Source organism: Nycticebus coucang, chromosome 1 (assembly GCF_027406575.1).
Source record: "Nycticebus coucang isolate mNycCou1 chromosome 1, mNycCou1.pri, whole genome shotgun sequence".
NCBI classification, from domain to species: domain Eukaryota; kingdom Metazoa; phylum Chordata; class Mammalia; order Primates; family Lorisidae; genus Nycticebus; species Nycticebus coucang.
In genome coordinates this window covers 97,665,346-97,678,559 of record NC_069780.1, presented here as the reverse complement: position 1 = coordinate 97,678,559, position 13,214 = coordinate 97,665,346, and the positions used below count along the sequence as shown (strand labels likewise).

The window sequence follows — 13,214 nt, the reverse complement described above, 5'->3', positions numbered from 1 at the left end:
TAAGTAACAATTTAATCGAAATTGAACTTAACAGCTGTTGTAATTTACGTTAATTTTTCTCTCTGTTGCAGTAAGAACCATTGAAGGTTTTCAGTGTTCTCCCTATCCTGAAGTTGATCGTTTTGTTCTTTCTTTGGTGAATAAAAATGGCATTACAGGAGGTATAGCTAATCTTTTTCTTTCTTAACTATGAGGTAGTAAGACTAGCAGGACCTTTAGAAACATTGTTTGCATTTTAGGGATTCGGCATTGGAACTACTTTTTCCCAGAAGAATTACTGGTGTATAATATTTGTAAATATCGCTGGTGTGCAAACATCGAAAGAGCTCACAAGAGTAATAATATCATGTAAGTAACATTATCAATGATTTGTGTGTTTAACCAATATATTTTAGATTTTTATGTTTGAGAGTATAAAAATGTTTCTGTGATAAATTTTGTAATCAAATTTATATTTGTTGTACTTAGTATTTTTTATTGGTCAATTTGTATATCTTAATTATTGCATTGCTTCTAGTACATCAGCTGTATTCTTATTTTATTTGGTAAACTAACCCTTTAGTATACGTGTATCTTGAGACAACTCAGGTAGACTGAGCAGGGACAGAGAGTGGCCAGGTGGAGAAAAGGAAGGTGCCTCTCCCTCCCTATTGTCACCGGCCCTGGGCACCTCCTAGAATCTAGATCAAAATTGGGCAGATTGGGCAAGGAGACTCCTCGGTGTTATGACATCAAGGTGACAACTATGGTTATCAGCTTGATATATCTTTCTATTTTTTTTGTGTGTGTATTAATTTAACCAAAAGTCACTATTTATCAAAAAGTCAAAAGTCACAGCAAGTTGTATTGTGAAGTACACTCACTAGGGTACATATGAGGGACATGTACCTTACAGACTAACACTAAACTGACCGCTTGTTGTGTCTGCCACTCACCTTAGGAAGTGGAACTTGATAAACCTCAGAAGCACGTTGTGGGCTCAACTCGTTTCTTCCTCTTTTGCCCTCAGAGGTTACAGCTGTTACCCTAGATTTTATGTCTGTCTTTTCTTTTCTCTATGACTTTTTGCATGTATGTTGGTATCTGAACAACATAGGGTTTTATGTTGCATGTGTTTGAACTGTACCCTTTCACGGGTCCCTGGGAGGTGCGTCCACATCAGGACATGTAGCTGCTGCTTGTTTGTTGGTCCTTATTCTGTCCCACCAGGCGGCCACAAACATGCCACAGTTTGTGTCCTGCCTTGGGCATTTGGGTCACTTTCATAAACCATGAAGCTGTGAGCCTCCTTGTACACATCGCCTAGTACACACGTGCCAGAAGCTCTCAAAGCACGTACATATCTACGAGGGGAGGTGCTGTGTCATACAGTGTGGACACATTTAATTCTGCTGGGTAATAAGCTGTCTCCTGAGTGGTGGTGCTAATTTATACTCCTGCCAGCAGTGTTCTGAGATCAGCTACTGCTCCATGGTCTCCCCATTACTTTTGCACTGTTAGGTGATCTCACCTTCCGTGCAGCCTTGCTGATGAGGTGTGGGATAGGGATAGGGAAGGAAAAGGCATAGGTGAGGCAGAGTGCGGCCCCTCCTGCCCTGACTTGGCACACAAGGGAGCGGTCACCACACAGCAGGGAGCACACAGGCTGAGACAGCCTCATTTATACCACACGGTGGCACAGCATGGGCGGCATTTCCAGGAAACCATGTCTCATCCACCTGTATGTTCTGTTTACTTACCATACACAACTTTAAAATTGAGAATATCCTACAAAAGGCATTCTGGTACCCCATGGTATTTTAATCATTTTTTTTGCATTTGCTTTGAGGCCAAAATAAATACCTAAGAGCTGTGTTAATGAATTACTTTCAAACAACCTGATTAAGTACTTATGTCCTGACAATTCATTAGCTGTTTGAAAAAGAATATTCACACTTTCAAAGAGCATACTTGTCTGATTTTTTTTTTTTTTTTTAAGACAGTCTCACTATGTCATCCTCGGTAGAATGCCCAGGTGTCATAGCTCATAGCAACCTCTAACTCTTGGGCTCAAGTGATTCTCTTGTCTTAGCCTCCCAAATAGCTGGGAATGCTACAGGCGCCTGCCACACGCCTAGATATTTTTAAAGATGGGGTCTTGCTCTAGCTCAGGCTAGGCTCAAACTCATGAGCTCAGGTGACCTGCCCACCTTGGTGTCCCAAAGTGCTGGGATTGCAGGCATGAGCCACCATACCCGGCCTTTGTTTGAGTATTAAATGCTCCTACATATGAATGGGAACGTGTGCCCTCTTGGTGTCACGAGACCTCCTAAACCATGGACTCAGATTAGAGACCCCGCACTCCCACCCCACTTATGTTCCTCGTGGATAATGTTTTTTATCACAACCACCACCAAAAACCCAGCTCTTTCAAAGGTGGGGCACCCTTGAAAGGAATGAAGTGTGATGTAATATTGAGGACAGGAACTGAAGCCTTGTCCATCTATTAGGAAGTCTGTAATTGGAACGCTTATAAGACCAGACCAAGTCTCCTGCTTTTCTCTCCTGGGCACATAGTCCTCACCACCACTTCACCTCACCAGCTGCTTCGTGGAATATGAGCCATTTCATGCTTCCTTTTCTGTAAATTGGGTGAATTTTAAACTAAATCAAATTTTTAATTTAACTAGAATTTTCAAGGTTACTGATAAGTTCATTCAATTTTATGTATGATATTTAATTTCTAATAACATGTCTTATTTTTTGATGAATTTTATAATTTCATTATCTTGAAGTTTTGACATTGTTAATTATTTTTACTTTTTGTTCTTCACTACTTCCTGCCTTATTAGGGGATTTATTATGTTACTCATTTTCCAAGTTATTTAATTCATTTCTTTAGCCATTCTGCTTTCTTTTTTTTTTTTTTTTTGGCCGGGGCTAGGTTTGAACCCACCACCTCCGGCATATGGGACCGGCACCCTACTCCTTGAGCCACAGGCGCCGCCGAGCCATTCTGCTTTCATAATGTAAACTTTTAAGACTACAAATGTCCCTTGATGGTCATTTTAGCTGCATTTTACATTTTTTTTTAAGAATATAAGGTTGATTTTATATTGGGGAGGATGAGAAAGAGAGAAGGGAAGGCAGCTGTAGCCGGAGCAGAGCAGGGGGATTATGGCATCCCAAAAGGACAGACATTTCACATACTTTTAGTATAGATTTCCAGTTCCATTGAAGTATTTTCTGATTTCTATTCTTTTTCCTGGGGCTATTGGTTACTTAGAATTTTTTTTTTTTTTTTAGACAGAGCCTCAAGCTGTCACCCTGAGTAGAGTGCTATGCCATCACAGCTCACAGCAACTTCCAACTCCTGGGCTCAAGGGATTCTCCTGCCTCCACCTCCCAAGTAGCTGGGATTACAGGCACCTGTTACAATGCCCAGCTATTTTTTTTGGTTACAGCCATCATTGTTGTTTGGCTGGCCCGGGCAGGATTTGAACCCGCCAGGTCAGCTGTATGAGGCTGGTGCCTTAGCTGCTTGAGCCACAGGCGCTGAGCCATAAATGTTTTTAATTAAATTATGAGCACTCTGGGAGGCTTAGGCAGGAGGATCACCTAAGCTCACGAGTTTGAAATCCGCCTAAGCTAGACCCTGTCTCTTAAAAAATAGCCAGGCATGCTGGGCACGGTGGCTCACCTGTAATCCCAGCATTTGCGAGGCAGAGGCAGGTCGACTGCCTGAGCTCCCAGGTTGAAGACCAGCCTGAGCCAGAGTGAGACCCCCTGCCTCAAAAAAATAGTTGGGCGTTGTGGGGGGCACCTGTAGTCCCAGCTACTTGGGAGGCTGAGGCAAGAGAATCGCTTGAACCCAAGGGTCTGAGGTTGCTGTGAGCTGTGATGTGACAGCACTCTACCAGGAGAGACAAAGTGAGACTGTCTCAAAAAACAAAACAAATTATGAGTTTCTATTAGCCTTTTATTTCTAAAATTTGCTTTGTATCAGAGAATGTGTTCTGTGTGAACTGATACTTTTAAATTGGTAAGATTCATTTATAGCTGGCATGGTGTCAGTTATTATTGTACACGATAAGGTGCTGATCCATATATGCCCATTAGATCAGATTTAATTGGTTTTTAATTGTCATTCACATTTTCTTTTTTTTTTTTTTTTTTTTTTTATTTTTGGCCGGGGCTGGGCTTGAACCCGCCACCTCCGGCATATGGGACCGGCGCCCTACCCGTTGAGCCACAGGCGCCGCCCGTCATTCACATTTTCTATATTCTCATTGACCTTTTGGTTATTGGATCTGTAAATTACGAAGAATTTTTTTAAGATCTGGATTTATGGTAAAAAAGTTTATCCTTATAGTCCTGTCAGTATTCACATTTAAAAAATTTTTTTCTTTTTGAGCTGCCTTAGCCTGCTAAGTAGCTGTGACTACAAGTATGTGCCATCATGGCCAGCTTTTTTTTGGATGGTGTTTGGTTTTTGCCCAAAGTCCTGCCTCAAGTGATTCCCTGGCTTGGCCCCCAGTGTTAAATTGTTCCCATAGAGCAGAACCTCTGTAAGTGACCACCCAAGGGACTATAACCCTGGTCACCATATGGAAGTGGTCACTATAAGGAACTGGGCCTCCTGTACTGATAAATATATGTGGGCCATATCCAGTCTGTGCTTAAGGAGGTGGCCAGTTGTGGAGGTTCTACTGTATTTTGAAGTCTTTTTTTTTTTTTTTAAGAGAGTCTTACTTTGTCACCCTTGGTAGAGTGCAGTAGAGTCATAGCTCACAGCAACCTTTCAGCTCTTGGGCTTAGGCGATTCTCTTGCTTCAGCCTCCTAAGTAGCTAGGACTACAGGCTGTATTTTGAAGTCTTATTATTTGGAGGATACAGGTTAGGAATGTTTTATCTTCCCAGTGTGAACTTTCATCACTGTCTACTTTTTTCCCTTAGGCTTTTTCTTTTGGTTGGTGTCTACTTTCTACTTTTTAACATCTTTGTCTTAGACTTAGCTCCTATAAACAGCATGCAGGGAAATTTTGCTATCTAGTCTTGGGTGTTAATATTTACCTTTTTTTTTTGAAACAAAGGATTCTGGTTGACCTCAAAAATGAAGTTTGGTATCAGAAATGTTATGACCCCGTGTGTAAAGCAGAAAACTTCAGATCTGACTGTGAGTTATTTTTATTTATATTTAACCCGAAGTACAAATTAGGTGGCATCTATATAAAACAGTTCGCTGTCTGATACAGGTTCTCCACTACCTGCCGAAGTGTGTCTCCAGTTTCTCTTCAGAGAGGTAAGTCCAGGTCTTGCTTTTCATTGCAGTTCTTGGTATAGTAGTGGAGTTACACATAGCGTCCCTGTGTCCAGATGGCTAAGAGCACAAAGTTTGGCACCTGCTTCCAATTAGGAATACACAGCAATTTAACTAGTCCCAGATATTTAAGAAGTTTCTCATGCTTTTGCTTTACAAAATAAACCAAAATTCTCATTTTTATGTTTCTTTGAACTAACTGAAGGATGAATTTCTAGAAGCAGAATTTTATCAGAGAGTATATGCAGTTTTAATTTTGGTAGATATTACCAGACTTGGCAATCCAGCTTTTTTCTTTTTTTAATTTTTTAAGAGAAAGAAGTCTCACCGTATCACCCTTGGTAGAGCGCTGTGGCGTCACAGCTCACAGCAACTTCCAACTCCTGGGCTTGGGCGATTCTCTTGCCTCAGCCACCCAAGTAGCTGGGACTACAGGCACCCGCCACAACGCCTGGCCATTTTTTTGTTGCAGTTTAGCCAGGCCCGGGTTTGAAACTGTCACCCTTGGTATATGGGGCCCGTGCCCTATCCACTGAGCCACAGGTGCCGCCCAACAATCCAGCTATTTTCTTACTAATATTGGTACTACATATTTACCCAGATATTAATAATTAACATGCATTGTAGAATGAATTAGAAAATAGTTACAAAGGAAAGAATCTAACTCATAATTTGAGTAGAGATAACTGATAATATGCAGATATATTTTTATCTCCCAAAATTTGTATCAGATACATTTTTATCTGTTTTTTTTTTTTTGGTGGGGGGGGCGGAGACAGTTTCATTTTGTCACCCTCGGTAGAGTGCCCTGGTGTCATACTTGCAGCAACCTCAAACTCTTAGGCTCAAGTGATTCTCTTGCCTCAGCCTCCCAAATAGCTGGGACTACAGTTGCCTGCCCACCACAACACTCAGCTATTTTTAGAGATGGGGTATCACTCTGGCTGCTGGTCTTAAACCCATGAGCTCGGGCAATCCACCACTTTAGCCTCCCAGGGTGCTGGGATTACAGGTGTGAGCCACCATGCATCAGCTGCTTGTATCTTTTTTTAAAGTCATATGGTATATATACTACTTGGTAAAGTATCAAAATATTTTCATTAGTGCCTATAACCAAATTTCTTTCCTTAAAAATGACAGGATACAGAACACTAGACTTCCACAAATAACTTTTTTTTTTTTTTTTAGAGAAAGAGTCTCACATCTCACCTTGTCACCCTTGGTAGAGTGCTGTGGCATCACAGCTCACAGCAACCTCCAGCTCTTGGGCTTAGGTGATTCTCCTGCCTCAGCCTCCCGAGTAGCTGGGACCACAGGCTCCCTCCACGATGCCCGGACATTTTTTTTGTTGCAGTTTGGCCGGGCCAGATTCAAACCCACCATCCTTGGTATATGGGGGTGGTGCCCTACTCACTGAGCTACAGGGGCCGCCCCACAAATAACTTTTATTAGCACACATATTAACCCACATTGCTTATGTTTAACCTTTTAACCTCTACCAACCCAGTAGGCAAAAGGTGGTGGTTTTAATTTGCATTTCCTTAAGGAAGATAAACCTTGCTTCAGATTTACTATTACCTTGAATTGCTTGTACTTATCCTTCTATCCATTTTTCTCCGGTAATACTTCTTGCAAGAATTTTTTTCCCTTTATTTCAGGAAATTACAAGTGTGCCCTATATTAATTTACCCATTCCCTCTCCCAAGAACTTCTGTAAATTTATTTTTATTTTTTTAGCCTTAGGCATTATTTTTATTCACTTGGACACTGTACAAATATTACAATTTCCTTTTGCTGCAAAAAGTATAAAAATAATCTTTTATATAGGAATCCATTCGTTACTGTAAATCTTTCTAAATCTCTGCAAATGGCTTTACATGAGGGTAAACGAATAAATGGAAATAAGGGGGGCAATGGGGCAGCAGGAGGTTGGGCTAATCCTCAGGGACAGAGCACCCAGATTCCTAGCTGGAGACCTGTGTTCCTTCCTGTTAGCACCTCCCCACCACCACCTGCAGGTTGTCAGGGCTAAGGGCCCAGCAGAAGAAGGGGTACATAGGAGCTGGAGGGTCAAGGGGCAGGGAGCAGCAAAGGAAGCTAGGGGTGGTGCTGGGATGTGCCCAGTTCCACCCCACCCTTTTCTCCTAGAGGGTGACCCGCTAGCAGGAACAGGGCAGTGGGGCTGGACAAGCTGCCCTAAGGGGGCAGTGGGGAGTCCTCAGGTCTGTGCCACTGGGTGGCAGCTGAGCCTGTGATGAACAAGCCCCAGAAAAGGAGAAACAAACACTTTGGCTCCATGGTGGTGGGTGCTGAAGCCCTTTCCCCTACACTGCAAGCACAGTGCGAGTGCCAGAGCAGGAATGGGAACTGTGGCCAGAACTGTGCAGAGGGGAGGCTGGGGAACAGGAGTCTGTGGCTCTCAAGCTGTGTAAGGGTGAGTGAGGAAGGTCCCCAGGCAGGCCCCAGGTCAGTCTGGGTCCTGGCCACACAGGGCATGTCCCTGTCAGTCAGAGTTGAGAACAGGTACATTAAAGAGGTCACAGACACCTTCAGTCTCGTCCAGGTTGTAGATGTAATCGTGGTCTCCCGGGGGGCGGAGAAAGGCGGGGGGAAGGGGGCACACACTCTGAGGACATCAACTCCTCCAGTAGCTCTGAACTCAGGCATTCTCTTGTGGGATCAAAGATTTCTGACAGCTCTTTGGGGAGTTCCAGAACAGCGCCGCCCTATAAATTTAAACCTTTACATCTGTCACTAAAATTTACCTGCTACAAAAATGGAACAAGTGCTTGAGTTATTCAGTCTGTTTTTAAAAATGTCTTCTGTAAAAACCCCATCCAAGTTTGAAAACGGTGGAAATTCTATCCTTGGTCTCTAAGATATGGATAGCTGAATTCTCTGGTAACTACTAGGTTAAAAAATATTTTTAGGGCAGCACCCATGGCTCAGTGAGTAGGGCACCAGCCCCATATACTGAGGGTGGTGGGTTCAAACCCGGCTCCAGCCAAACTGCAACAACAACAAAAAAATAGCTGGGCGTTGTGACGGGCACATGTAGTCCCAGCTACTGGGGAGGCTGAGGCAAGAGAATCACCTAAGCCCAAGAGCTGGAGATAGCTGTGAGCTGTGATGTCACGGCACTCTACCAAGGGTGACACAGACTCTGTCTCTACTCTGTCTCTTAAAAAAAAAAAAAAAGTGGGGCGGCGTCTATGGCTCAGTCGGTAAGGTGCCGGCCCCATATACCGAGGGTGGCAGGTTCAAAACCCGGTCCCAGCCAAACTGCAACCAAAAAATAGCCAGGCGTTGTGGCAGGCGCCTGGAGTCCCAGCTACTCGGGAGGCTGAGGCAGGAGAATCACTTAAGCCCAAGAGTTGGAGGTTGCTGTGAGCTGTGTGAGGCCACGGCACTCTACCGAGGGCCATAAAGTGAGACTCTGTCTCTACAAAAATAAAAAAAAGTGTATTTTTAAAAGTTAACCCCTCAGAAATGCCAGGGAAGATACAGTATTATAGCTACAACTATTTGAACGTTTATTTAGCTTTTATTATAAACACCCATGTACCTTTCACTCAGTTTTTTAACAGTTAAGTAATTTAAATTACCAGTGGTTGTTTACATACTTTTGTATTACACTGATCATCTTACTAGCACACTGGTCATCTGAATATTAATTATAAATTTTATTTAAGAAGGAAGTCTGTCCTTTGCCTATATTGGCCACATTGGTTTTGTCCCTCTACTGTATGCACTGTTTTTGGTGAATCTCTTGAGCTGTAAGATGCAGACATCAAAACCTTCCATGTCAGTACTAAAGAATGACGTTTACGCTGCAATGTTAAATGCAGGAATTTACCTCAATACAGGATTATTATCTAACATACAATCTGGTCATGTTTTGCAGTTGTTCCAAAATCATCTTTTTTCAATCCACGTTCTTCATTTTAAAAAATACTTTTAAAATATAGGGAAATAAGTCCATGGTCAGGATAGCAAGTGTTTTTTCCAATTCCAGTTGTTAAATCTGCCCCATTGCGAGATACTGAAAAAACTGCAGGAAAGTGGAGTTTTCGTATGTGTCTGAGCTTGGAGACAGGAGCTGTCCAGCATGTCCACTTTAGTACCTGCTGAATACCTTAATTCAATATAGGTTGTGTTGGTGAAATCACATATCTTCCCCTCACCTTTTCCTGCTGAAATAAAGGAAGAGGAGTTTCCAACAGATGAAGCAGACGACAGTAGGACCAAGACTACTCATCAGCAGTCACCTCATGAGTTGTCAGCCCATGTGTCCTCTGACACCGGATGGGACGATGACACAGATGATGTTTGTTTTTTAGAAGCCACTGAGGATGCTGAATTAGTTGATGCTGCAGAGAACAGTCTTCTCAGTTACAATAGTACAGTGGATGAAATTCCTGATGAACTTATTATAGAAGTATTACAAGATTAGCTAATTAACTGTGGACACGTAAATAACCAGGCTAATAATTCACCTGAAGTCTGTGAGGTTTGAGTAAATAGACAATTATATTTATTGTTATGCTGTTTATATCAAGTTGTATCACTTTAATTTTTTTATTTAAGTAAACGAGTTTTACTGAAAATTAACTTTGGTGTACTTAAGTTCATTAGAAATCTTAAGTATATAAGTTTATGTATAGGTTAAAACTCTCCTGTGTGAGGGCTGGGTGGATGGATGTCAGCACTTTAAACTTTGTTACTCAAGACTGACCAGATTATTATGGCCTTTAAAGCTGTGAGACATTAAATTCACAGTCATTTATTTGGACAAAGTAATATATTAAATGCTGGTGACTACACCATATTGGTACCTCACACAGGCACACTTTGGGAGACTAGTCTTCTCATTCCTGGTCAAGGAGCTTCTCTAATTGATGGTTGATGTTTTGCAGATGAGTTTCAGCTCCCAAAACGGTTCTTGTGTTAAATAACAAAGCTGGAAGGCTCGATGAGTCATACTGTTGAAAGAATTTGTTTAGATTAACAAAAAGTTTTATAACCCAACCTTTATAACCAAGACTTGCATTGCTCAGTCTTATGACTAATGCCTATTTTTTGTTTTTTAAACTAGGACCATTAACTGGCTTTTATATTCATTTCCTTAGGACAAAATTGATTGATAGAGTTGGAAAGGAACTGTCAACAGAGCTTAAACTGATCCATCCCAGTCAATAAATTATTTAAAATAAAATTGTGCCTGAGACAGGACAAGGCTTGGTTTGGGGCTGTGTGGGGTCTGCTTGATCATGTGTCTATTTTAAAATACAAAAAAATGTGAGTTCTACTTTCATACCAGGCCTATAAAACATCAATCATCTAGAAAAACTACTTTGGCAGGGGATCAATTAATGTCTTAGAGGTTGCCAATCCAAAGGCAAAATCGGAATTCAAACTCAACAAAAAGTAGAAGGCACAATCTAACTCATGATTTTGAAACAAAGCCAAATTTCCTACTCTAAACTGTACCTGAAGCTGAGTGATTCCATCTCCTTGCAGAATTTTATGTTTCATACTCTGCTGTTTAATCATATCTACAAGGTGATTTATTAGTGATGAAAACTAAGCAAAAAACCTGTCAAACTGTGGCTTCCACCCACATATTAGTGGAATTTTTTCAGGTATAAAGCTTACGTAAGTGATCCTACGGAATTCAACTTAAATACTTGGCAGCCTGATGTCCAAGATGCTGTGGGCACCTGCTCTCAGGCAGGGGAAGAACTCCAATTTGGTGCACAATGTTTGTTTAGCTTAGGAAAAGAGGTGGGATATATACCCAAACACCTACATGCTATGAGGCAAAGGAACAGAGGCTACCACAAAAGTACAAGAAGCTACTGAGGCCTTTAAAGAACAGGACACCGGTAAGAGTAGGGCATCCCAAGCAAGGTGGCGGCACTCCCCGTTTTAACCTAAGTGATTATGCTCAAGTTGACTTAATGCTACTATTAATTTCTCCAAATTTAGTAACCAAATCACCAACTCTGAATAAAAAATAAGACTAGTGAAGTACCAGAAAATAAAAACAGATTCTATTTCTCAATCTATGATATAAACCGCAGATAAGTGTCAAAATCTTAAAATCGAATTCAGAATGCAAATCTGGTAACATAGATGTGTACATTATATATAAATATGAAATTAGGGTATAGAAATGTAAACTTTTTTTCCTCTACCTTAAACATCTCTATTAGTCTTTGCTGGATGGCCTGCAGTAAAAATCCAGAAGCAACTACATAATCTGTTGAAACAATACCAGGTATTTCTTTCTATATACTTTTTTATGCTTCTCAACTTGTAAAATCACACCATTTATGTGGGATAATGCCTTCTTTTTCAGATACAAAAGATGCTCTGAACAAGGGCTAGGTGAAGAACAAAAGGAGGTGTCTCTTCCAAATAAGTCTGAGTGGTCTTACGTTGAGAACTGTAACAAAGCAGTGTCCTGTCAATTGGGGTTTATACAGAATTGTACTTCCCTTGATGAAATCCAATTCTCTAAAGTGTTAATACCCAAAGAAAAAAAAAAATGAGTGATTCTGGATTTTTCCTACTCCTCCAGCCTTCAACTAAGAGAAGTGATGCTGTAACAAACCTTCCCTGCCTCACAGTGACATGGCGTCTACATTTACCTTCCATAAGCCTCCTGGGACTTGTAGGCAGATGCCCTCATTCCCCCTCAGGCACAGTGAACAGCGAGAATCAGACTTACCGTTTCCTTTACTTTTGGTTCTTTCCCTTGAACATCTGAATAGTCTCGATAGAGCTGTTTTAAATTAGATAAGAAATATGCTGCACTTCTAAGGGAAGACTTTCTCTCCTTAAGCTCAGTGTATCTTGTTTTTAGTTGTCTCAGCTCTGGCTTTAACCTAACACAAAAATAAACGTTTCCAAAAATAAACAACATGTAATGAAGTCTAAGGCCAACAGCTGAGGAAGCTGAGGATGCTACTGTGCTGAGTGAAGCATCAATACCAGGGCAGGGAGACTGGACGGGTTATCTTTGGCTCTGAAACATAATGTCCAAGGAGTAATGACCAGTGACGCCCACAGAAGAACATGCCTTATATGTGCTACAAGGGGTCTGGGGAAGACTGGGTTAAAACATACACTCGCCTAACATGTTAGAAGGCTCTGCAGGTGTAGGTGGGCACTGCTGTCTAATAGGGAAACCAGAGACAAAAGGGTTTCCCTGTGCACTATCCTCTGAGAACAATCTCGTCCACTTTCCTGTCTTAAAAAAAAAAAAACAAAACAGTGAGACACTCACAGTGCCTGACAGAAAATGCATGACCTGGGCAAACTGATGAAATACAGAGAAAGTGGATTTGATGGGCCAATAAGAAGAGGATAACAACAACTAGCTAACCTAAGTCCTTTCTAACAGTGAACGAACTCAGCACTCAGAAAAACTCCCGGCTGAGTTGGCAGGGCTGGGGTCAGAATGTGGGGATCAGTCAGCCAGTAGCCAATCCAAGCTCCCCTTGACCTCCTCGGGGTGAAACTGTAGTTAAGTTACTTCCCTGGGCCTTAGGTTTCTCATGTAACATTAAAATAATGATATACCATACTTTTTCCTATTATGCATTTCCCAAATATACTTCTCAACTTAAGAAATTACATCTAGAAAAAGAACAAAAGTCACTTCTTAAAATACGTGCTAGTAAGTGGTCTCATAGTGATGACAGTGTTTAACAAAGACTATGAAACTATAACTTGCCTCACAGGATGAAGATTAATAGGCCTGCTTTATAAAGCATACAGAAAAGTCACCGCCACACAGGACACGTCTGTCAGCCAACTTCATCTTGTCACCTTAGTTTTCTCATTTGGGGGCCAATGGGAACGTTTTCTATGACAGGCCAGCACCTGTCTGCAAACCAGATTTGCAAAC

General features: G+C 41.5%; 2 protein-coding genes across 7 annotated transcripts in view; one reads left to right on the top strand and one right to left on the bottom strand.

Annotated features, from left to right (window-relative positions):
* Nucleotides 1-13,214, top strand: part of PRIMPOL (primase and DNA directed polymerase) — a 48,999-nt gene that overhangs the window by 33,073 nt on the left and 2,712 nt on the right. Inside the window, exons 9-13 of one of the 6 annotated variants that reach the window (XM_053584659.1) lie at nucleotides 72-161; nucleotides 240-348; nucleotides 5,073-5,155; nucleotides 5,235-5,281; nucleotides 10,429-12,022. In XM_053584659.1, the coding sequence (XP_053440634.1) occupies nucleotides 72-161; nucleotides 240-348; nucleotides 5,073-5,155; nucleotides 5,235-5,281; nucleotides 10,429-10,443 (344 nt within the window). In that variant the 3' untranslated portion in view covers nucleotides 10,444-12,022. Of the gene's footprint in view, nucleotides 1-71; nucleotides 162-239; nucleotides 349-5,072; nucleotides 5,156-5,234; nucleotides 5,282-6,487; nucleotides 12,023-13,214 lie in introns of those variants that run through there. The other 5 variants (XM_053584650.1, XM_053584627.1, XM_053584618.1 and 2 more) reach the window with 5 other exon arrangements.
* CENPU (centromere protein U) overlaps nucleotides 10,142-13,214 on the bottom strand; it is a 41,901-nt gene continuing 38,828 nt past the window's right edge. The window contains exons 12-13 of the mRNA XM_053584702.1: nucleotides 12,033-12,189; nucleotides 10,142-10,281 (exon numbers count right to left, since the gene is read on the bottom strand). Of these exons, the coding sequence (XP_053440677.1) occupies nucleotides 10,168-10,281; nucleotides 12,033-12,189 (271 nt within the window). The 3' untranslated portion in view covers nucleotides 10,142-10,167. The remainder of the gene's footprint in view (nucleotides 10,282-12,032; nucleotides 12,190-13,214) is intronic.